This window comes from Perca fluviatilis, chromosome 3 (assembly GCF_010015445.1).
Source record: "Perca fluviatilis chromosome 3, GENO_Pfluv_1.0, whole genome shotgun sequence".
NCBI lineage: Eukaryota > Metazoa > Chordata > Actinopteri > Perciformes > Percidae > Perca > Perca fluviatilis.
The window spans coordinates 16014318-16040076 of NC_053114.1; the positions used below are offsets into that span (position 1 = coordinate 16014318).

Here is a 25759-nt window from a genome sequence, read left to right on the forward strand (position 1 = left end):
AGAGGGTTGTTACCTCAATATAAAGAGGACAAAACACCATGTTGGAAGAGCCGCCACTGCACTTTTCAAACACTGTAGTTATGTTTTTAAAAGAACAAAGAAATGGATTTGGGGATATAGGCCCTGGTAACTGCTGTAGCTTTCTTCACCAGGCTGCAATTTTACAGAAACTGCAACTATGAGACCGTGATATATTGTACGAAGACCTATTTAAGCTACAGTCACTCGGCGTAGGGTTACAGTAGGGTGAACTTCAAACAGGAAATGAGGCAAAAATGTAAATCCATTTTTTGTTCCGCTTACATGGCAAAATAAATACTTTATGCATTATAAAATAAAGTGTAGAAATAGGGGCGGCCTGTAGCCCACCCAGTAAGAGCATTTGCAGCGGCGCAGGTTCAAATCCGACCTGCTGCCCTTTGCTACGTGTCATGCCCCATCTCTCCCCCCCCTTCATGTCTATCCACTGTCACTACATAATAAAAAGGGAAAAGCCCCCCCCCCCCAAAAAAACTGTAGAAATAGCAGCAGAAATCCCAGCATGGTGATTCGTTTCCAAACAAATGTGAAATGTAGTGATGAAATGAAGTGAAAGCTGGTATTCTGATTATTTAAATTAGAAATGTTCTGCTGCAGTCACCCTCCACCCCCGCAGCAATAACTCTCTTTACCTCATTCTAATTTCGATGGCTTCACAATGAGCTACAGAGTTCTTCTCTAAAACCACAAAACATACTTCACTGTCAAAAGAATGAGGTTATATATAGAGACGGAGTTATTTTACTGCTGATAAATATCTTATGACAGGAGGGTTTAAAACTGCAGAGTGGTGGTTTACCCGTTCTGCCATCATGACTCCTCAGCTGGTCTGCATCTAAAATGTGCTGCAGTATATTTACGACGCACTCGAACACAGAGGAGGCGTCTTCTTCTTTTGTGCGCCAATTTCCCAGGACGTAATCTACGACAACGGAATCTTACAATATCTCAAGTCTTATTTGCCCTATGGCTACCAGCTCTACTGGTTTGTATAATTTTTTTTGTTCAACTCAGGGAACAGGACTAGCCAAAAGGTTGAGGCCGCACCCAGAGACAGGACATGATGTACAAGGTGAAGACACCACGAGTCATTCATCGTTTCTCTTAGAAGAACACTAATCGAATCCAAGATGATGTAGCTGTGAAAATGAAACTTTGCATGAAGTAATGCATTTGCATAATGCATTTTTTTCCCCAAGTAAAGGTTTGTGCACCTTCATCAAACTAGTCTTAAGTAGAATTAGAAGGGCAGATTGTCTTAATTTCAATGCTGCAAAAGGGTTCATATAACCACAAAATATTCCACTACAACTGTGCGGATTAGCTCCTGCATAGCTTCAAACGGAGCTTTCAACCTTTCAAACCACAGCTTCAGGTCTTTTTAAAAAAAAAAAGGTGGTGTCGGTGATATCACCCGACACAGACACAGCCCGACGTGATACAAACTGAGGCCCGTCTTTTAGAAATAGCAGACAGAGGGGGCCTGTGAGGTGTCGGATGTCGACAGGGACCAGTTGCTGGAGTCTCGGCCCGGGCCGCCTCTCATGCTTACAAGCAGCTGTGTCTTCTCAGACCTCGCATTCCTGCAGGACAGAGCCACTTCACCCTCATCACCTGTGCTGATCTGACCTCACAGCTACTTGAATTAAAGTCATTTTCTTTAGCTTTTTTTGCAGATACGAAAACATAAGATGTTCAACCCCAAATAGTCACAGAGCCCCTGTTTTAAATCTAATACGTGTATTATGCAATTCTCACGGAAACACAGTGATAGAAGATGATCAGGGGCACCCTGGCAGTGTAGGAGTTTACTCATCATAAATTGCGACTTCCCCAGTTTGAGTCCAGCTGGGGACGTTTGTTGCATGTTACTCCCCTCATTTTCCTGTCATCACTCTACTGACAACTCTATAAGGCCTAAATGTCTTAAGAGATCCTCTGACAATGTACTGTTACTTTAAACTCAGCATTGAGCAGCACAGACACAAAGTAGGCCAAAGCCTCTAAATGAATACTAAAGTGATAAAAAAAAAAAAAGAAATCAGGGACATTAAAAGGTATCTTGCATAGATTCATATCTGGTGTTGTGAGTTTGCAGCCTTAAAAGCGTCTGAAGTCGACTCTCGCCCACTGAACACACTGAGACATGCACCCATGATTCAGCAGCTTCTTCACCCCATTAGACCTCCCTGTACAATTACAGCTGCTTTGCAGCCTTTATTGCCTCCACTGCATCAGAAGCTGTGCTGTCCTACCTCCACTAAATAATACATGTAAACGTTTACCCCACCCTACTGCAGCCGAGCACAGCATACAACTTCATCCTGTTATGAACATGAACACAAAATACCAGATGTAAAGTTCATCATTTTAAGTAACTGTGGTTAGGACTGTAATATGTCCTTGGGTCTGTCCTGTGAGGATTCCTTTCATTCATGCTATATCATCCTATGTTATGTTTGCATGCTTTCACTGATGATTGTTTTTGCCGGCTTTTTGTAGGTCTTGTTTGTTTCTTTTAATGCATGACATCATCAACCTGCCCAGGGACTACAGATGAAAATGATCCTTTTGGCGAAATCTGACACATTGACATCATATTGGTGCAATATGTGCAAGAAAGACATCTATAAAAAGGAGTCATCGTTTTACAGGGTGTCACATACGGTATTGTAAGGACAAATTAGGTGGCTTTAGATGTAGATCAAGCACTCGGATGGCATGACACTGAGCTGCAACTCAAACTTTTCACAAGCTTACACATTATAGCCTACATTATGCCTCTGATTGTTCATTGAACAAAAGCATCGACTGAGCCCATCCACACCTTAAAAAGCATGGACAACCATCTTGCAAATGAGTGAAGATATTAAAAGAACAAGTTTCTTGATTCATTGGTTGCCTGCAGCCCCCTTAAGCCACTCTTCCCACTGCGGGGCAGCCCACCACACACCACCGTGTCCAGCTACTAAACATCCCACCCTTACCTCCAGAAGTGAACGCTGAAGTCGGTTGTAAGTGGGACTCAAGTTTTCCGTCTGCTCTCAGGATGGGTTGCAGAGACACACACACTTGTAGCCACTCGAAATGCCTAAGTCTCTATTTAATTCCCTGCATTCCCACTGAATTAATTTGTTTTCTTCTCTCTCCCGCCGTTTGCTTCCGAACAACTCCTCGAAATACAACTCCGCGCTGAATACTTGCGCTTTTTTTTTGTATCCGTGTGTGTTCGCTGTAGTGAAATGTAATTAAAAAGCAGTCCTTCGCAGTTCGGTGACGGTCGCTGAAAACTCCACTTTGCCTAGCTAATCAGTGCGGCCGCTCTGGGGACGCGCGGCAGTGCGCGTTCACGCTGCTAATGGGCGGGGAGAAAATAGAGAAGGAGGACGGAGCCTCATACGGAGCCTCAGCCAAGCCCCCGGGCGGGACCATAGGGCGGGACCGGAGCTCAGTCTGTGATTTATATATCCGTATGAAACTTCCGCGTACATCATAACGACACAAAAAGCATGTATTCACATACACAATCATTGCAAAAGGAGTGGCTGTCAAATTATTAATAAATTGTTTTCTGAACTATCAACCGGCTTGGCTGGAGAAAGAATCTAGCGCGCATGCTTTATGGGCCCCAAAACGCGAAAGCATGCGTCTTTTAGCGAATGGTTGGCGAGTATTTTTTCTAGGATAACGAAGGCATGTCCCGCCTTACTATGCCTTACTCTGCCTCTGATTGGCTTACCCTAACATTTACCATAACCCTAACCAATCCCACTCCTCTTACCAAAATCTAACGAAGGCAATGGTACAGTAGGTCATAGACATAACATGTCTATGCAGTAGGTGGCGGAATGCACATTTAAACATTGGATTGTAGCCCGCCAATAAACTACAGAAGAAGAACGAAGGCAACGACTCCTGGCCAATCAGAGGTAGAGTAGGGCGGACCATGCCTTCGCCATCCTAGGAAAATAATCATAATGGACGGAGCGAAACAACAGGAAGGAAGCACGAAATAACACGGCAGCGAAGTACACACATCACACCGCACGTTTTTAGATGGGGAAAAAAACAAATCTGAGCGTGCATTTTGAATTGATATTGGATTGCCAAGACGGGAGATGTGTTGGTTTTTGAACACGTGGCTGTCTTTCTGATTATACAATTGAAGTGTTAAAGTCCTGATCTGTTTCAGTCCCTGTGTGTAATGAAACATACGGGTAGCCTTTCAGTAAATGTAGCTACTGCGCAGGTACACTGTCGCAAAAACATGTAAGGTCTTCCAGCAGCGGCGGTTTACGTTAGTCACTGTAATGAGGGACAAGACTGCAGTTTTCGTGGTACTTTTTATTTGAGTGTGTCTTTTACAGGTATGGACATCGAATCAAGAGCATGCCTTTTAATTTGCCAGTACACTGTGTATGTACTACAGCCTTACATTACGGTTCAGCTAGCTTCGTCTGATGGGGAAAGTTGCCGTTGGCTGGCTAGCTAGCTAGCTCATGCTAACGTAAGACCGGTGAGCTGCCTGCTGGCAAAAACGATGAACTAAACGCACTGCAGTAATGTTATACTCCGTAGGGTCATCACCGGACACCGGCAACAGCCTGTAGTTTTGTCTGTTATGGCCAACCAAACCTATTGTAGCTAACGTTACATTTATATTAAGGCTCTGAACACCCACACAGGTGTTTTCAGTTAGCTAAGGTTGTCAATCACAGTCTATACACGCCCACGCAGTCCTGGGTAGAGGTCTAGCTAATCAATCAGATTAAGTGAAAACACCTGTGTTGGTGTTCAGAGCCTTTAATACGATAAAGTAACGTGTCTCCGTGAGTAACAACGGTCCACACCATGGTCCACATATGACACCAACGAACCAAGATGGAACCATACTAACGTTAACTGAAACCTTCTGTGTGTTCGCTCCAGTAAAGTTCAACAGTCTGTTTACGTTGACTTTACATGGTAGCGTTACGACTTTAACACAGCTTCATCCCTGTGCAGTAACGTTAGTAGTCGTCCGTCCAGTGAAGATACGTTCATTAGGTTTGCATCATTATGTTCAGGATACGTTTTTTTACACAACCCATCACAGGGAAGGTGTCATTTTAACATAACATAACAAAATGACACCTTCAGACTGCTTGTTTTGTCTGACCAACAGTCCAATTTGATTACTTTTCCGACGATCATCAACTAACGTAACTCATTGCCGTACTACAATAGAACTGCAAATAACTTAATTTTAGTATTGATTAATCTGCCAACTACTTTCTTGATATATTGATTAAAAAAATCCACATCACAATTTTACTAAAGCCCAATTGGTGACATCTTAAAAGTGATTGTTTTGTATGACCAACAGTCTAAAGCTGCAAATATTAATCAAGTAGTTGTCAACTATTAAATTAATTGCCAACTTTTTTGATGATCGCTTAATCGGTTTGAGTCACTTATGGAGAAAAAAAAAATTACAAAGAAATTCTGTAATTCCAGCTTTTTAAATGTGAATATTTTCTAGTTTCTTCACTCCTCTGTGAAATGTCTTTGAGTTGGGGACAAAACAAGACATTTGTGGTTGTAATCTTGGGCTTTTTTTGTTGTCTGACATTTTAGACCATACCATCTATTTGATTAAATCAACAATGACAAAAATCGTTAGTTGCAGCCTTACAACTGTCTAAAACCCACATATTTAGTTTACAATCACATAAAGAAAAGCAGACAACTCTCACATATTAGAAGCGACATGTTTGGTATTTGTACTCGATAAATAAGTAAAAAATATCAATTGATCAAAAATAGTTGTTGATTCATTTTCTGCAGGTCGGCTAAACGTTCAGCACTAAAACTTCTGTCTTTTTTTTCCTCTCTTTTTTTTTTTTAGACTCACTCTCTGACTGTGTTGGAGGATGGACCCTGTAGTGCTGAGCTACCAGGACAGCCTGCTGCGGCGCTCTGATGTGTCCTTACTGGAAGGACCTTACTGGCTCAATGACCGAGTCATTGGTTTCGCTTTTGAGTACTTTGCTGCTGAGCGCTTCAGAGTCCTGGGGGAGACCATCACCCTCATCAGCCCGGAGGTCACCCAGTTCATCAAGTGTGCTTCCTGCCCTGATGAGTTGGCCCTATTTCTGGAGCCGCTGGATCTTGCTTCTCGCCACTGGGTCTTTCTAGCCGTTAACGACAACTCCAACCAGAGCGCCGGGGGATCCCACTGGAGCCTTTTGGTCTACCATCACAACTCCAACTACTTTGCACACTATGACTCTCAAAACGGCAGCAATTCGCTGCACGCGCGGCGCATCGCCAGCAAGCTAGAGCCTTTCTTGGGTGCCGGGAGAAAAGCGTTGTTTGTGGACGAGCCGTGCCCATCACAGCAGAACAGCTATGACTGCGGCATGTATGTTATTTGTATCGCAGAGGCCTTGTGTGAGATGGCCAGGGTGGAAGGCTCACCGCGCCTTCCTGTGCAAGTCATCACCCCAGCCTACATCACTCAGAAGAGGGCTGAATGGTGCAGACTGATCCAGAGTCTAGCTCAGAATGAGCTCTGCTGCTCTCTGTCTTTTCCTTAGCATGTTGATTGCCCCTCATATATGCACAACAGCTGTCAGCCTCTACATATCTACTGCTGGAGCATCTGAATGCACTCCTTGAATACAGTATATAACGACATATGAGGTATATTTCTATTAAAGTCTCTATCATACTCCATAATAGAAAAAAAGGTTTAAAAAGAGAACGCAATGTTACGGATCTTTAATGATTCATTGGAAACTTGGTGTCATGTTTATGCCTTGTTTATGCACAGCAGCATACGATATGTAAACCTGAACACCAGCATGCCTACAAAGGAATGGACTCATGTACATATTTAGTGAGGATGGAGAATGTCATGTCAAAGAGGAGGCACAGACTTTCATTTCTCCATTGTATTAGTTTGGGGCAAATGTAGAAATGTTTACACAGATTATTGCTCAGGGTCATTTTAAATGAACTAGAATTGACGATAAGAATGTGAAACTTAACTTTATCTCCTACTTTACATCACGTATTCAGTCTGTCTCTTAGTTTGAACATGCAGTATGTCTACAACTACAAACTTTTAGTTTTGAAATATTTTAAAGAAAATTGCTGTGTGAGGGTAAGACATGTATTCTGACTGTATGGGACAGAGGCCAATGTTGAGTGGTATGATATGTTCTCACAAAAAGCAAGTATCCAAGTCATTGTATGCTGATCTAATAAATTTTACTGTCACATTTTTGTTGACAAAATGGTAAATTTCCTTTGTGGTTTTTTTTTTATTTGTGGTTCCAGCTGTCTTGTCATCAAGTTCAAGTCTTATTTATTAAAATATTTTTGATAATTTTAATATATTTTACATCAGCAAAAGGTATTATGTTATTTTGAATACACAATTACCTCACTGAAAACATTGATTGGCAGGTTTGTATATGCATATTTACTGAAGAATAAATGTTGGATATCAGATTTCTCTTGAACCTTAGTTGATGTTTAACTTGTATAAAGATCATTTACATGTTTCGGTACAGTTATGAACATTAATCTGTCAACTATTAATTTAAACGTTCACTTTTAGGCTGCAAAATAATCAGAACCATTGGCATGACTTGTATAGAGTTTTATTACTGTAAATATTTGATGCTGAAATGTTATTTAAATGTACAATTTTTATGGATATGGTATTTTGGGGGGTATTGATATGTTTGAAATGTCTACTCTGGTGAGTTTTTTTAATTTTTTTTATTCTTTACTAATAAATAATTACACAAAAACTGCCTAAAATTAAAAAAAATAAAAATCCATTCAGACCTATAGATTAAATAAGTTACAATTCTAAGAATCTGATAAAACATTCAAAGCGAACTTTCAGTACTTGACAATTTTAATTCTCCGTGCTACCATTAGTTAAGTCAGTGCTCAAAATGTATTGGAAGTTTGATACCCAAGCCTACCTTGCAGTAGCTTATCATTGAAACGTGTCCTATTGTTGTTGTCTGAAAGAAAGGAACATAAAACACATTAGGGGCAAAGTGTCAACTTTATTGTGTTGTGATTGCAAGAAATCTGTAGCAGCCGCTTATTATTCAGACAACTGAAACAGAGACTTTCACTAGTCCCACACGTTTTAAAAATAATGTTATGTTGGCAAACAAAGGCAACAGCTTTCATTTTTAGAAAAGCATCAACATATCTACGAATATAATTTCCATACGTGTTCCAAAGTAGATTGTGGTTAAGCTGTCATCCAGCATTGTACTTTAAATTTAGAAAGCACACAGGAAGGCCAAAGCATTCTTTATTTGCGACCTTACTATTCGGAGTCAGACTGTGGCCTTTGACACATTTATAAGCAAGTATTACACTAGAAGCTGAAAAAGGATTTAGGGTTTCAACATGGATAGACATGCAGCAAAGTAAAGCTGACCACATCTCGGCGTGGAGTGGGATGAACAAAGATGGTTCACAGAAAGCCCACAGGTGATTTCGGGAAGAGCCGAGTGTGAATGGATAAAAGATCATTGTCTCGTCTTGTGTTGTGTAACTGCGGACCTAGAAAGCAAAACACTAGTGTGGTGAAAAGTCAAGATCAATCACAATTTAGATAAATATTCATTTTATTGTTTTAAATTTGTTTAAGAATCAGATACGATTAAGAAGGGATTTAAAAATCTGAAATGCCATTTCAAAAAAAGGGTTGTTTAAAATAAATTGGCCACATAAAGTCAATTGACCTTAAACAGTATAATCAGGAACACTCAGCAGTAATTCTGTTGTAGTAAAAAAATAAGGGCACAACCTCCTGATTTGACTGGCTGCCCTGCTCTTAAATTCACACTGCTTGGACTGGTTCCACACTCTGCTCTCCTTTCACAGGCATACAGTATCTCACCCAGAGTAACCAGTCAGACGAGCCATCAGGGTTTACTAATAAAATGCCACAAAGCTGGGGCATTCACCACCCTGGCAGCGCACTGCATTAGTGAGACAAGGAGGCCAGGGAAAGGCACATTAATGTAGACAGATTTGCTTCTAAATGGCCAATTAACCAAGTCCACTCCATGAGTGCCTACAAGGAAATCGAACTCGACTTTCTGTCTATTGTCATCTCAAGTCTCGGTACTCTAAACAACCTACGGTAGTGCACCAAGGTTTGGTGTCGTAATTTGAAGGAATATTACAGACAGGTGCACCTCGCTATTTGCTGGATAAAGTAAACGGAGATGGATCAACTTAAATCCTACAAAATCCTGTACCCTGCTCTTTGCTCTTCTGGCAAATCATACACAGCTTTCAGTGGCATAAAACAAAGCTTCTTAGTATTGGTGCTTTTGTTCTGCTGTAAATCAACAGTAGGCTTACAGACGACCGCCGTCTTGATAAAAAAATAAAAAAGGCCATTCGTCATCTTCAGGGCCCGGGTTTGAGTCTCCATGTCACTTCTGCCCCTGGGTGCACAGCCATGCAATGAGCTAAACACATTTAAATAAAGGTTGAACACAGCAGCTGGCCTTTAAGTCTGTACTGGATAATGATTACAAATCAGAAAACAATAAGATTCCATAAACAACAGTTTAGACCAAAGGTACTGTAAAAATGAATTAGTAGCACACAAAAATTGTCCCTCATGCCATGAATATTAGTATTAGTATGAACATTTTGTGAATCATATGCTTTGATTTTCACAGTCCGATCTCAAACCAACTCTTAACTTGAGATCTTACTCCCTTAAAAACGTGACTTAACTTTGAAACTAAAACATTATAGGGTTTTTGTCCAATACCTTTAAACTCACATTGTTAAACATGTTTGAATGCTGTTACACTAAATCATCCAGATTCACAGACCATAAAGGACTTGCATCTTGACTTGCAGTTAGCTTGACCTGACATGGCACAAAAGTACTTAAAAACATGTTTGGTTTGGTTTGCTACAACAGTTTTGAGCTCTACCTGCATTGACAAATGCACACATATAGCTGACACTATTTGGATTTGCATTTGGTTTTGATTTATGACAAGACATAAACTTTATAATTTATAGCAATAAACAAATGCTCCATTAGTGAGCTCACTCACCGCTGTTCTTCATCAGTGTTGTGTGATATTGATTTCAGGAGCAGCAGCCAAGGTTCCCGGATCTCCAGCTGGTTCATATTTACTCGTCAGATAGGAGCCCACGGGCATAAAGCAGGTACATGTACATACACCAATGCACAAACAAACCATACATTGAGCTCAGAACTGTCTCTGACCTCTGACATCAATTCTAACATCTGTTTTGGGAGTTGTTGGTTCTACATTACATCATGTCTTGTCACAACACATCTGCAACCAACTACAACAACTTGGAACCACGTTGGCTTCATTTACAGCAGCATGCGTGAGAAGCAGTTTGATTAAAACAAGCAACATCCCAGCGAGAGGCCCAAACCGACAAAGTTACATCCTGGACGCCAGTGTTTCCAGGTGTGCACCGCGTGTTCAGGAGGAAGTAGGTCAAGTTCATATCACAACATTAAATCAAGAAAGAAAAGAGAAGGCAAGAATTTGATTCTGTGCAGCATGATTGCTCCTGAGATAAGGCTTTCGCATTGTGCTCCACGTTCACAAACGGTGCAGAAGTGCCAGGCTTGTCCATCTCATTGGATCAGGTGGTAAACTGAAGTTGTTATGTAGGTCAGTCATTGTATGAGCGCTCTCTTTGTCAATATTCTGTCCCCTGCAGAAAACAGTTGGGAATTTACAAATCTAAAATCCAACAAAGACACAGCAGAGAGTAAGAAACTTCAATGTAAAATATTTGGCTATCCTAAAATCTGATGAAACGGCACAACAAGACTATTAAAAACACATTTGGGTAAATCTGTGACCAGTTAATAAGGTGTAAGTAATGCTTGACTTTTATCAGCCTTTAGTGGCAACCAGGGAATGGGAGCAATATCACTTCTGAAGTAGGCTACTGTGAAAATTGGCTAATAGCTAATATAAATATGGATGAATAATTTTATTTCTTTTTTTACTTTCTACACACCCGTGCAGCAATCCATGCAGCCTGCATTGTGACTAAATCATTTTATTATTGTGTCATGCACACAAAAAGTATGCCCAGCCCAAACAGGCTTACAGGACACCACTACTAATAGCAAGGGACTAGATACCAAAATAGCATCATATATTAAACAAATAAACCTTCTAGTCTTTGTTGCCATGCTTTAGAAACAAAATTTGCCAACTTATATACTGTATATTAACTCTTAACATCACTCCATTTGGTCATAAATAATTCCATAAATCCCATTTTGATATTAGCATCAGGAAAGTAAATAGTTGAGTCACAAGTGAATAGTAAACCTATTTATGTTATGACAACAGGGAATAGGAAATATATACTTTCTTGCAGAGTCAGATGAGAGGATTGATACCACTTTCATGTCTGTATGGTAAATGTAAGGCTACAGCCAGCAGCTGGTTAGCGTAGCTAAGCATAAATACTGGAAAGAGGAGGAAATAGCTAGCCTAGCTCTATCCAAAGGTAACAAAATCCGCCTTACAGCACTTCTGAAGTGAAACTTATCATTTTTACACAGCAGTTTTTGTACGGATTACACAAACCAGATATAATGTGTTCATTTGTGAGGTTTAGAGGTGCAGGTAGGCTGATTTTATGACCTTCGAACAGAGCAAGGCCAGCTGTTCTCTGTTTCCAGTATTTGTGCTAAGCTAAGCTAACCGACTGCGGATTTCCCACAAATGGGGCATAGGTAAGTTCTGACAGGTCACGCAGTCAAGCTCATAGCTGACAGTCACTAAGCCAGCACACCAGCCGATGGCTCAGCTGATTCCCTGATTCGAGTTCCCAAAAAGAGCGCTCTATTTAAACTTAATTTAAATCCTGTCACAGCTTCTGACAGAGCCATACCGCCAAATAAAAATTGCAGATAAATAAAATCTATTTATTGACAAAGTGTTCCTGACTAAAAAAAGTCTTTTACATTTTCAAGCGTCTATTACTTTAAGTTTTTGAACTATCTAACACATAAGAATAACCAGTCGTTCTGTCTTTAATGGCTCAAACTAAAAACCGTAAATATGAAAACTGATTTTTCTTAGCTTCACCACACGTGTCAGTTGTAACCAAAGCCATTGTTTACTTGGAAAGTGTACACACACTGAGTCAGGATGACGGACCCCAGATCTTGGTTGAATTAGTTATTGCTGGAAGGAAAAGTACAAATAAAATCCAAAGAGCTGATGAAATGCAGATGATAACACAGAGAAAAAGAGAGGAAAATGAAAATGTGCATCACATTTAATTCCATGGTAATGTTAATCCAATTGTGAAGATTCTGACCTTTTTCCTCCACGCCAAGAGCTGCTGTTCAATCTATGAAACTTCCACTAAAGAAAGGGATATTTTGTCCAAAAATGTGTCATTTAACAATGAATATGCCCTTATATACTATAACTACATATCATATATTTTATGTTCATCCTATCCCAGGAGTTATTTTGTGCTGGAATGTTAATGTAATATATTGTACTCTGACTGGTTTCCCATACTTCCCAGAATGACTTTCGACAGCTCTCCAGAGAATGGGTGTGAACTTTGGTGCTCTCAGTCAATGGTGAGCACGTGGATGCATAAATATAGTGAAGCTATCCAACTTGTTTGTGAACACTGGGGTGTGTCTGTGGTCACGGCTGACATACGATAATCAAAACACAGTTTAACATGTGGCTGCATTGCATTCTGATCCTTTGAGGTCTACTGGCAGCGGATAAATGAAAAGTTTTACCATTGAAACTCTGACGTACTGTAGCTGACCATATTTTTGTACAATCAAACTCAATTGTAGCTGCCTAGAATGATGTCATGCCTTCTTGTTGCCTGGTTTTTCATGGAGATAATACAAATACACTCCTTTTAACTATTTTTTATTTTTTTTTCCAGAGTTAGCATCCATTTTTGCTTTCAAACTGAACTGTAGATCCACCTGTACTGGCCAATAGAGGTTTGTTAAATCAAAACCTGCTCATCTTACGCATATTCACATAATACCTAATTCTAGTAATGTAATATTAAATTAAATTGTTCTGTAATACCATTTCTTAGGCCTTGCCATGTGAAACTATAGCTAAATGCAAGTACATCCATCTTACTTTTTAAATTAGCCTTTTTTTCCATTTCCATTTCATCTTTTTGTGTTATTTCATAAACATGCACTTACCTAACTTTTTCTTTTTTTTTAGAGGAAAATGTAAAAAGAAAAGAAAGCTATCATTTTATTGCCTCAGTGTAGAATATTGCCATAAGATGTATGGCTTTTGTAATTGTATTCTCTCTAAATATAAACCCCCTTGGATAGAAAGAAAAATTTGCACAGTGTGCAACGCAGCCCCTCTCACTTCATAAATTGATTAACTGTAATGCACTTGGATTGTGCTCTCAGCAGACGTGGACATATTTCATGCGCCGCTGAGGTAATGCGTTCCTGGAAAACCTCCAGCAATGTGGCCATCAGTGTGTGATGATTTTACTGTGTGTGATACAGACAATTACCGTGAAGTTACAGTCGGAATTCTCCTTCACACAAGACAGGTCAAAGGTCACTCGGAGAGCATTCCAGGACAGACAATACGGCTCCCCGGAGGTATGGATGAGGCTGCAGCTTGTCTGGCCATCTGGTTCGACCTGCCCCCATTACTCTACAGCTTAAACTGACTCATACACAAAAGGAGTTACAGTATTTGGCTCCTGCCCTTTGTGCTTCTTAAGGTTTCCACTAGGCTTGCTGTTCAACTGAGAGCGATAAACTTGGTGCTGCATGAGTCAATATTTATAATTAACTTGTTACTATAGCACTTTCATTACATGCTAAGTGACAAAGAGCTACATAGTTTTTTTCTTTTTTTTTAAATGGCATGCATCAGTGGGGGAAGAAGATCCTTCAGTACTTCATTAAAAGTAACAATCCCACCAAAAATACCCCACTACAAGTAAAAGTACTGTCTTAAAATGTAGGCTAATTTAAGTAAAACTATCATCAGAATAACATACTCAAAGTTTTACAATTAAAAGTACTCATCATGCAGCAGAACTGTAGTTGGGTGGTTTAATATAAAACAATGCATCCTATTTTATAAGCTGATCATATGTTTTTTGTATGTAATATAAATCTGCAAAGTAACTAGTGGAGTAGAAGCTGCCATAGTTCCCTCTGAAGTGTAGTGAAGTAGAAGTATAAAGTAGCATAACTAACTAAACTAGTCAAATACTCACTAACCAAAATACTGATTCTACTACTACAGTAACTAAAATACTCATACATACCTGTACAATACCTGTACTGAAATGAATAAAAAGTTTTTAAGTGGCATTACAAGTACAAGTACCTCAGTATTGTACTTAAGTACAGTACTATGTGTTACTTGTAAAATGTTAAAAAAGAAAAATTTTACAATTTAAAACGTTGGAAAAAGCAAAAACAAACAAAACAAAAGGTCCAGTGTGTAACGTGTTTAGTTGTTCATTATCAAAAAACCCACCATCAATTCCAAGTATTCCTTTTGGCTTGAAATTTTACATTTGCATTCGCATGAACTGGGGTAGACTCAAGGGGGTAAGCTTCGCTTCAGAACTCGAACCTCCTATGGCGCCATTTTGACGCTACAAAGAGATCACCTCCCGTTAGCATTCCACTGACTAGCATACATTTTGGTGCCATTTTGACAACGAATACTTAACATCTGAAGCGTTTAAAGACTCTATTTGTCCATTGTTTATTTCTAAAGAAGCACGAGAATGTATAAAAGGCTCCATTACCTTGTACCTCACGTTATGGCTCCATAGCAGACATTTTTATAAAAATAGACTAACGATTGTGTCATAACCAAGTGACTTACTGTCGCACAGTAGAGGAATTACCGTATAGTACAGGAGAAGCTCGCAGGCAGTTTCGACTTACGTTAGCTGTTTAGGTTTAATTACTAATGTTAACTAGCATGTTAGTGATCAATAATTAGCCTGTGCCCATGTTATCTCCTTACATATACCTACACTATCCTTCTCTGTAAGATTGGGAATGATTGAGATTTCTCTTGGCACAGCTACCAGAAGACTTACAACTTTCAGACACGTTGCTCACGTCACATTTACGTTGTCTCTGTCAGTTGGAGGCTGCGCAGTAAAGCAAGAGATCACCGGAAAAGTGCTTCTAATAGCCTTCACTGGTCTCCGTCCAGAGCAACGGGATCTGTTGGTCCATTTTATATATGTCAATGGGTAGACTCTCCATATTCATGCGCCATCTTGAAATACGTTTGCCGGTAAGGGACATATACAGGACATACTGCTCCGCCTTTGGCGTTTTCTCTGTCACATGATAAACTCACAGGTGCTGCTAATGCTGCTAATGAGTATCGTAGCTTCCCGGCCCCGGCAAGTTTGAAGAAGGAAACATGGAGGACCACACGTATTCAAAATCCAAATTTTAGGAACAGGAGTTTTCTTTCTTTTCTCAAGGACATTGAAAAGAGAAAGAGACCGGCTTTTTGAAGCGTGAAGGCTACCGTAGCTGTAATACATACTTTGAACTGCGTGGTGCGATAGAGTTGATTGCGATATACGATCTCAACGCTAGATGGGAGAAATTCCTACACACTGGACCTTTAAGCTAAGTTGCTTCTTCTATCCATGTTTATCTTGAAGTGGAGCTACATGGTTAGCTACGCTCATATTTTGTCAGTCCAAAAAAAACAAAACAAGGCAGGTTCACATTTAAAAATGCCACTTCAAACACTGGTCTGGGGATTTCTTGGTTTACAAATGGCCATGCATCCTCACAGTGAGGCTCGCAGTCTTTGTCACAGATTTTGTTTTATTCTAACCTTACATGTATTTAACTTAAATTAAACTTAGACTCACAGTGTGTCTTGCGAAAACATGTAAAAGGAAACCTTCAAGTGTATTCAACAGTAAATATTAAACAATGATTGAAATGTCAGTGATGTGACATTTTCAAAGGGTTTCAGATTCACTCACGGTGCTGAACATGAACTAAATCACATTCTGTAAAAATGCCAAACCAAGAATATCTCCAATATAATTTTTAGATCCTTGCAGTAGGCCTCAACTATATTCTTAAAATGTATCAAAACGATAACAGAGAAAGAGAGTCTAATTCAAGTCTGATTTCAGGTTTGGTCAGTTCAGCAGGTTGGTTCAGGATCAGTTGTGCCGGATTCCTGGCATATTCCTCAGACAGTGATCCTCTGATACCAGGTGTCTTCCTCTCTGCCCCCGCCCCCTTTTCATTGCAGGAACTATGCCACCTGTTAATCATCGGTGTTTTCTAGCATTGGCTGAAATATTAAGCTAATGAAATGATGAATATAAACTATACAATGGAGTATACAAGAATATAGAAGAAAACTCCACAGTACTTACATAGGACTGTTCAACGCAACATTATTTTCCTTTAACCAGAACTAATTAATAGTTATACAGACTAATGGGAAATCCGTATAAACTGATGCAGAAGAGATCTATACCCTTATTCTATTTGCTTGCTGTAGTGTTGCTCTGTTCAAAAGCACTGCAGTATGATTATGATGTAGTTGCTGTAGGAAACGGTGTGAACTAACTCTGTTTATCATCTTGACATCAATCTGGGCTGCAGATGTCTTTTTAAATTCAGATTGCATTTGTCAAGCAAAGGGACTGAAAGTGAGTATTGTACTGAATATTTTCTTTCACAAATGGGACCGTGTCCAACCTCAGGGTCAAATCTCAACAACGATCAAAATCTTACTGTATTTGCTTAGTTTATTAGTGAAAGCAGTGGACGTCATACACTTACAGTATGACATATAACTGACTGTCACTGTTACTTGTAACGCCAGCTTCCTTTATATCAGTTTACGCATTGTCTCTCTTTTCTTTTTTTTTTTTTTGGTTTTTGTAGTTTCTGAACAGCTCACATTTAAAAAAAAAATACACATATTTAACCCATGAAGTTATTAAATTTGAACAGGAACGAAGGAAACCAATGCTAATGGTGTACAGCCAACGCTCCATATTGAATGTATTAAGCATGAAGTGCCTCTGCCAACATTATGTTCCAGTTTTATAATTTAGGGCGAGTTGTAGAGGTTACTCAAATTTGCTGTGCTGTCGGAGTCAAGGCGTTTTCATGGTGGTACTGTGTGTAGTGCCAATGTGACAGGACGGAAGGCTGGATAGTAACTCAAAATGGCCAAAAAATAAATTAAAAGCCGCAAACACTTTTTGTGTATCTACATTTTGTTGCCAATTTAATTCATTCAATTTCACAAACTAGTCTGGGACAACATTTCACCCATCTCTCTCTCAAAATGGCATTAAATATCTTCAGACAACGATATAAACACCTCAACGTATAATTTTTAAGTTTTTGGTGATTTCTTTTGAAATGTATAATGTAAGAAAAACTTCATTTACACAGCTGATCAGTACAACTAAAAACAAAAAGTATGCATGTCACCTAACCATCTCGTTCACATTATAGTTCACACCCACAGGTGGTGTTATCGCTCCAGTATATTACAGTTAAATGACAGGTAACTCCATTCAGTCAAGTGTCTGTGGTCACAGCAGGACTTTCTTCCATAAATACCCTCAAAAATGACAATCGGGTACCTATTACTTAGCACAAAAAATAGATCTAAACTCTTAAAAAACTGTTACATACATTTGAAATAATGTGGACATATTTTTTAAAAAGTGCATTGTCGTAGCTTGTTTTAGCCATCTGACAGAGGGCTATGCATAGACTGTAAAAAAATAACAATTATAGTCTATGGGGCTATGCCAAGATCTCACCAGAAAAAAAAACAATCAAACATTTGGTTTAGTCCACTGGTCAGTCAGAATATGTTGGATATTAACACACCTGAAATATCTTTACTATCTGTCTTTTCAAGTAATTAATGTGTTGAATTATGTCTTACCTTTCCATCCTCCAACTCCACCTCTAGTCTCCATCACCACTCTTTCACTTCATCAGTGTCACAAACAGCAGCTTCAACTGCAATCGGCTCACTATTTTAGGGTATGGAGGTTTACACTTTCGTGTAGGTAAAGATGAAATGTCTGTGAGAGGGACAGGCTATGGTAGGCAATCATAATCTACAGTAAAACCTACTATAAATTCAGAAATAAATAGACAGACAGTCTTGTTTGCATAGTCTGGAAGTGATCACTAAATCGGAAGTCATTCCGGGGAGGGGAAGGTCTGTAAGATGCCTGGACTCGGGTTTCGGTTGCTCCTTCATGTTTCGCGGCGGGTGCAGGGGTTTATCTTTTCTGGGCTCTAAAGCTGGTCCTGGATATGTGCAGGAGGGCATCATCAGCTCAAAGCATGAGAAGAGAAAACAGCCGCTAATCCAATAGGTCACAGCGGAGAGCAGTGGTTACCTGGACGAGAAGAAAGCAGCCAGGTTAGTGGACTCTCTGGATTAAATGGAGGGTATATCAACAGCATTAACCTCCCTCTTTTTTTTCACCCTTGACACTGATTCCAGCACGCACACACACTCACACATACCAGGCAAAGGAGATGCAAATTACCTTCAACTAAAAGCTTTATATATGACAGCTGATGCATTTATTTATTTTGATGTAACAATATTAACCATTATTGTTCCTGTTAAATAACAATGTCATGAAATACAATCCATCCTAAAACAATACACTATAATAAACATGACTCTTTTTTCTTACACAAAAGATAATTACAAATACATGGACATGGAATGTTCTTAATGTTTGGTATTTGAATGTGTTTTTTTTCCCTTTCTTTGGTTCACATATTATAAAGTAGTGATGATGTGGCCGATGCAGCGTTACCTCTCTCTCAGGGGCAGATTTGGGTTACTGAGGAAGGACAACTGCTGCTCCAGACTGCACACACGAAAGGCCAGGTAGCACGATGACAGGATGAGGAGAATAATTCTGATGACAAACGAGGAGACACACAGATGAACTGAATTACAAAAAAGGTTTCAGGATGGACGGTTATGGCATTAGACTCTGGACTCCTCTGTCGATGTGGAGGAAGAGAGCTGTAATGCCTTTTGATGAACACTGGGAGGCAACGTTTGACTTCCTGTCAACATATCAGCACTTCACTGTCCTTGTACAACACAGTTTAAATCTGCCTTAAAGGACTAAAGCAGTGTTTGATATGTTGCACATGTAACGAACAAGTAACGATTTCAAGTTTTGAATGTGTCTACTTTCCAAGCAGCCACTGGTTTCCAGTCATTTCTGCACAGTAAAAATCAATAAGCTAAACAAACTAAGCTAAAAGCATTTTTCATTTTTAATTACCATTGCATGGTTATTGTATCACCACACAATAATAGCTTTAAAAAGAAAACATGCAGGTGCAACATTTATTTCTCTTTTAATTCACTCAAGAGTTACTAAATATACATGTGTGGCTTGATTACATGCATTGTGTATTCTATTTTGAGCATGAATCTACCACAGAGTTTCCCTTGTAATTTATATAGATTATAATCTGAGATATAACCAGTGAGAAAATCTGTGCTCGACTCTGGCGTCATTGGTCATGGTCAGCAATATGACAAATCTTCGGGAGCACATAGGGATTTATTTGCTCTCTCAAGGACACTAAAGCAGAGCAGCTTAACATCCTCTGGGTGAAGGACAGTCTCCCTGATCACTGTAACCCTCTGCTATGCTGGAGGACAGGTGGAGTAAGGTTAGGCATGATGCTCACTAAAACAAATTATTTGATGCATTGTAATGAATCTTAATAATTAAGTTAAAGGAACACGCCGACTTATTGGGACTTTAGCTCATTCAGCGTATCCCCCAGAGTTAGATAAGTCCATACATACCCTTCTCATCTCTGCGAAGCACTGCTACTTCTGCTACTTAGGCGGAGTGATTTGCTCGCACCACCTGAGAAGCCCCGTGGTGAGGAGCAGAGAGTAACAACAGTGCTTTTCAGGTGTTGCGCTAATCACTCCGCCCATGTAGCAGTGCTTCGCCTTCTGAGAATATAGTTCCCAGTATGTATACGGTTAGAAGATGGCTGTGTCTCATGTGACCTTGTTATGTGTACACGCTGTGACTATACAAATCACAACATGTAAATAGGAAACTGTTGGCGTTATTTTGTCACTTATTGGGAGCAGTAGGCTAGTTGGAGCCGGTTACCTCCAGGATCTGTGCTAAGCTAGGCTAGCGGTGGGTGCGTCAGACAGAGTACGACTAGCACGGAGATGAGAAGGGTATGTATGGACTTATCTAACTCTGGGGGATATGCTGAATGAGCTAAAGTCCCAATAATTCGGCGTGTTCCTTTAAGTCTCAGGAGGCAACTTCTCTGTAGGAAAACTACAAACTAAAAATGTGTTTTAACAGCTCTGATCCCGTGTGTTCAGTTTGACTGAGTGAATTGCCCACTATTTATATCTCCATGTTAACGCTCACAGTGTGTGTGTGTGTGTGTGTGTGTGTGTGTGTGTGTGTGTGTGTGTGTGTGTGTGTGTGTGTGTGTGTGTGTGTGTGCGTGTGCGTGTAGCTATGAGTCAGTTGTTGGAGGAGTTGAAGGTGATGTTGTCGGTGTCTGTGTGTCCCTCTGTATACTCACAGCAGGGTGAAGAACTTGAGCAGCTGGTACTCCATCTGGCCCAGCTCTGCCAGTGGCTCTGATAAAAGACCTCTGTCTGTCTGCAGAGCTCGCTCTGTAACACACAATAACAGAAAACCATTAACGGTACTTGGCTTGACTGTACTGCCTGTTTCACTTTAAATAGTGCTGGTCCACCTGTTAGTGTAATGGTGGGACAATATGCACTTTGGAGTTTGAAAAATGATTAAAGGTCCCATATTCTCATTTTCATGTTCATACTTGTATTTTGGGGTTCTACTAGAACATGTTTATATGCTTTAATGTAAAGAAAAACACATTATATTTCTCAAACTGTCTTTCCGAATATACCTGTATTCACCCTCTGATTAAAAATGCTCTGTTTTAGTGGCTGTCTCTTTAAGCCCCCCTCCTGAAAAATCCCAGTCTGCTCCGATTGGTCAGGGTTTCCAGGTCTTTCACATTTGCACTCTGAGTCCCTGCACCATCATTGCAACTGGGGAATGACTGTAACGGTACTTTCTACCTACTGTATATCTAGTATAGTTTTGACATCACAACTATATGGAAGTCCTGACGGATCATTGAAAGGCAAGCTTTCTTAATACGGGCTGTGTGCATTTCTCTTTGGATTGAGTGTTTTGATATTTTCACAGTATTTATATAGCACCTCAATCTGCCTTTTTTTATTAATAAAAGACATGACATCTCACTTTTTTACAACATGGGACCTTTGGGTAGGCTAAATCCAAATTTTGTGGGGTGCAATTAAATTATATCAATTAACACTGAGCTGTCAGAGATCTCTAAAAATTAAAACCTGTGAAAAGTGATTAATTTAATTTATTAATTTGTACTTTCTATAAGATTATTTGCATTTTGTACTAAAACATAAGAAGACAATTCTTAGAAATTAAGAAATGGTGAAATCTGAAAACCCAGAAAAAACAGTGAACTCTATATTGTCTGAATCATATAAAACCATGAGCGGACTATTATACCCCAACGTCTTTACAATTTAGCTGATACAGTATGTATGCATTGCTTCTTTTTGCACTGCTTCTATATGTGCGTGTGTTTTGTGCTACTCTAATGCATGTGTTAACCCAGGTTATGTTATCTAGTAGACATACATCTTTTAATTACATTATTTCCCATCTTTCCACTCCTCATGTGAGCTGTAAGGACAATGTACACAAAAGCTCACGCTGATTAAATATCAAATAGAGAACATTAATGTAAGTTAGCAGAAATGATCTGTTAGCATACAACAAATAGACTGTCCTCAGAAGATTTTGACAGCCGACATTGTTTGTGATAATCTCTACTTAATCTGCATCCGCCCAAAGCTTTTTAATACAAACCCCCACAGGATTTAATCTCAATTTGGAGCTTAATGTGTCGTTACGTAAGAGGGATGTTACCTATAAAACTCTTCATGGATTCACACATCATTACTTGGCAGAACTGCGTATTTCCCACGTACACTTTTAGTTTTTACATATTGTAGGTTTGCAGTGTTCCTAAGATTAAAGGTGCAGTAGGTAAGATTTATAAAACTAACTTTCTGTCATATTTGCTGAAACTGACCCTATGTTCCAATAGAACTACATGAAGCAGGTAATAAAAAAAATAAAAGAGGTGCTCCTCTGGCACCACATACATCCTGTAGTGTGATTTGCAAAAATCCACATCTTCCTGTTCAGATGCACCAATCATGTGACTGGGGGGGGGGGGTGTCTAACTACGTGTCAATCACTGCTCATGCACACGCATTCATTCTCCCTTGTGGGGGGATGGGCTTAGGAGAACGTTTTGGGCTTTAGCAGAAAGGGGGGAGGAACTGAGAAGTTGTTGATGTTCACATTTTTGGGCTAAATCTTGGATATTCACAATCCTACCTAGAGCACCTTTAAAAAGCAGCAAACATGTTCTTATCATGTTCCGTGTGGAATACTCTACCTTGACTAATCAGAGAGGAAAACATATTGAGATTTCTAAATTAATTATTTAATATTTATTTGTATAATTGTATAATAAAAAAAATTGTGTTCTGGGTGCCCAGATAGCTCAGTTGGTAGAGTGGGCGCCCATATATAGAGGTTTACTCCTCGATGCAGCGGGCCCGGGTTCCCCCTCTCTCTCCCCTTTCATGTCTTCAGCTGTCCTGTCAAATAAAGGCCTAAAAATGCCCAAAAAATTATCTAAAAAAAAATGTAATTGTGTTCTGGTTTTGTTGCTTATATTTTTAGCCTTAACTTGTAAATAGGAAATAAAAATGCATGTAGTACACCGTTTTAGTCTATTGAGACTGTGATCTTACTTACTACATTTTGGTGGACAAGAACTAAAGTGACCACAGGCACAGGCTAATTACTCTTCAAATTGGCTATTGATTAAAGTCCTGGTGGACATCCAGAGGTGAAAACATGAAGGTATCAACAAATAACAACTGATTTAATGCTAAAATATTTCACAGTGAAGTTTTGTTTATCACACAATGTAGGGTATTTGTGGATTATATCTGTAGTTGTACTATCACGATGCCACAGATTTCAGAACAGTGTTACACGATGTGCCCTGCTATGACATGAACTTCCACGATGACCTTCGAAGTCACTGTTCCATTATCTTTAATGTGACTATTATTTGCCACTGTTCATCACACCCCCAACCGGCCCCGTCAGACACAGCCTACCAAGAGTCTGGGTCTGCTGAGGTTTCTTCCTAAAAGGGAGTTTTTCCTCGCCACTGTCGCAATAGCCACTGCTAATGCTTGCTCTTGAGGGAATTACTGTAATTGTTGGGGTTTTGGAATTTATAGAGTGTGATCTAGACCTACTCTATCTGTAAAGTGTCTCGAGATAACTCTGTTATGATTTGATACTATAAATAAAATTGAATTGAATTGAATTGTTAATCACAAGCTAGTCTATCTCCACGACGTTCCACCTCCGGGAGTGTTCCGTTGCTGCCGGAAATTCCGTCCGGATTTCACTCTTTTTGGCCGGATGTCCGTTACCTTCCACTTTCTTTGTGTTGGAATTTTTAACTCTGGTGGATTTATGAGGACTTTGATTAACTGCTCCTCATATATCTGCAGGGTAAATCCAGACAGCTAGCTAGACTATCTGTCCAATCTGAGTTTTCTGTTGCACGACTAAAACAACTTTTGAACGTACACGTTCCACCAAAACAAGTTCCTTCCCGAGGCTATTTAGCTGCGGAACCATGTCTCTGCCAGGTGCTTAGCGCCGCCCATGACAATTATGATTGGTTTAAAGAAATGCCAATAAACCAGAGCACGTTTTTCTCCAATCCTGGAATACTGTGTGGACTAGCCAGACCCTCCTCCGCAGCGCTGTGGAGGAAGGTCTGGCAAAGCGAGACTAACCACAAGCAAATCATCATTATATGGATAGTTTTATCACCTTCCAGCGGCTGTTCCGATTTGAAGGGTGTATCTACGGCGCTCAGGCTGCTGGGGGAGTTCCCCAGGAGGTCAGGAAGGGAGGACGACACAGACACCACTGAGGGTTTCCTTCTCCACTTTAACACTGATGGAAATTCGTCAACCACTGGGAACTCGTCTGGAACTGGGAACTCGTCCTGTGGCACAGAGGAAAGAGGAGACTGTATTAGAAAGATGCTCATCCAACTCCAACAGATTGTGTTCTAATCTGAACATCTCAGCTGCCAGCACACTAGTGGTTCATTCATCTAAACCTGAGATCACCTAGACTTACAATTCAGTGTTTTTTTTTTTTTTTTTTTACATGGATTGTAAGGTCTTGCTTGGTCTGAAAACCCTGGTGAAATCAACGATTTTAAACATTTAGCTATGTCAGTGGCTCCCAAACTGTTTTGCTTGTGACCCCTGAAAATAAAGTGATATCTACATATGAACTGCCTTAGTGTGGAGTTGTAAGCCGTTCAACCAAAAAAAACATATATACCGATATATATATATATATATATATTTTATGATTTAGAGGCCAGAAAAATGAAAAATGTAAATGTTTTACTTTTTTTCTTTCTTGAATTTAAACATTTTGTGATATTGTGACCCCTCCCTGAGACTGGGAACCACTGAGCTAAATCAACATCACAAACGTAATGCTATGGATCAGTTAAGAGCATTCACGAGAACAACTGATGGGCTGCAGACTTACTGCATGCCACAAAAGTTTAATAAAGACAACGTTTTGATAATACTTGGATCTTTGTCAGGTCAGAATGTATAAATATGGTTGTCATTTCCATTTTTCAAACATTCTGACCTGACAAAGATCCAAGTAGGATTGAAACATTGTCTTTATTAAACTTTTGTGGCTTATAGTAAGCCATGCCACAAACATTTAACCCTCCTTCAACTATTGGGCTGCCAGGTTGCGAAAAATCTCTTTGGCTGGGGTTTATCCTTTCTATTTGGCGATGAAGCAATTATAAATGGTAATTAGTTTTTAATAAAAAAACTCACATAGGGATTTGTTTTAAATAACCATTAATACATGGTGCCTATCTATTCATTTTAAAACTATCTTCTAAACCCTATGGAAGCTACAATGTGAAGAGATATTCAGCAAGGGGCACAAATATTCTTGAAATATTTCTGCATTTACGTCTTAAAGTGATGGTTCGGAGTAATTTCACCCTAGGGTCCTTTGCACCATGACCTCGAGCCAAACACCCCCCCAGAAGCTTTATTCACCTGGGTCTAACATTGGGAGAGTTAGCGTAGAGTAGCGTTAGCCGCTGAATAGCTTAGCGCAGAGGCTAATGGATCCGTGTCTCTTAACATTACCCCACTAATAATGCCCGAAATGATACCAAAGGTCTACACTAGTATATATAGGTTATGCACTCATAAAACGATGGATTTGTAAAGTTTGTAAGTACACCAGAAGGTAGTAAATAACACTTGCCTGCTGGCTTCTGCTCTCTGCTGTTGTTGTTGCTGCTGTAAGACGAGTGCTTAGGGACATCTACAAATTACAACACCAAAAGAGATGCAACAAAAATATTTTT

General features: G+C 39.6%; 3 protein-coding genes across 16 annotated transcripts in view; 1 reads left to right on the top strand and 2 right to left on the bottom strand.

The window, feature by feature from the left end:
- Nucleotides 1-3395, bottom strand: part of myo9aa (myosin IXAa) — a 130702-nt gene extending 127307 nt beyond the window's left edge. For all 6 annotated transcript variants that reach the window (XM_039794731.1, XM_039794732.1, XM_039794733.1 and 3 more), the window contains exon 1: nucleotides 3027-3395. The gene's annotated coding sequence lies outside the window, so the exon portion shown is untranslated. The remainder of the gene's footprint in view (nucleotides 1-3026) is intronic.
- Nucleotides 3396-3950: 555 nt separating this feature from the next.
- On the top strand, nucleotides 3951-7326 carry senp8 (SUMO peptidase family member, NEDD8 specific). Of its 6 annotated transcripts, none has more exons than XM_039796267.1 (2): nucleotides 3951-3968; nucleotides 5927-7326. In XM_039796267.1, the coding sequence occupies exon 2, from the start codon at nucleotides 5952-5954 to the stop codon at nucleotides 6615-6617; it is 666 nt and encodes a 221-aa protein (XP_039652201.1). In that variant the 5' UTR covers nucleotides 3951-3968; nucleotides 5927-5951; the 3' UTR covers nucleotides 6618-7326. The 6 variants fall into 6 exon arrangements, with proteins under 6 accessions (XP_039652201.1, XP_039652200.1, XP_039652196.1 ...); XM_039796266.1 differs by lacking the exon at nucleotides 3951-3968 and adding an exon at nucleotides 4091-4455; XM_039796262.1 differs by lacking the exon at nucleotides 3951-3968 and adding an exon at nucleotides 4095-4406.
- A 10026-nt stretch (nucleotides 7327-17352) lies between these two features.
- gramd2aa (GRAM domain containing 2Aa) overlaps nucleotides 17353-25759 on the bottom strand; it is a 36866-nt gene continuing 28459 nt past the window's right edge. For all 4 annotated transcript variants that reach the window (XM_039795029.1, XM_039795033.1, XM_039795032.1 and 1 more), the window contains exons 9-12: nucleotides 24163-24340; nucleotides 20732-20825; nucleotides 18955-19059; nucleotides 17353-18522 (exon numbers count right to left, since the gene is read on the bottom strand). In XM_039795029.1, the coding sequence (XP_039650963.1) occupies nucleotides 18519-18522; nucleotides 18955-19059; nucleotides 20732-20825; nucleotides 24163-24340 (381 nt within the window). In that variant the 3' untranslated portion in view covers nucleotides 17353-18518. The remainder of the gene's footprint in view (nucleotides 18523-18954; nucleotides 19060-20731; nucleotides 20826-24162; nucleotides 24341-25759) is intronic.

Coding starts and splice junctions, on each gene's coding strand:
- senp8 (XM_039796267.1), top strand. CDS start 5,952: ATGGACCCTGTAGTGCTGAGCTACCAGGACAGCCTGCTGCGGCGCTCT.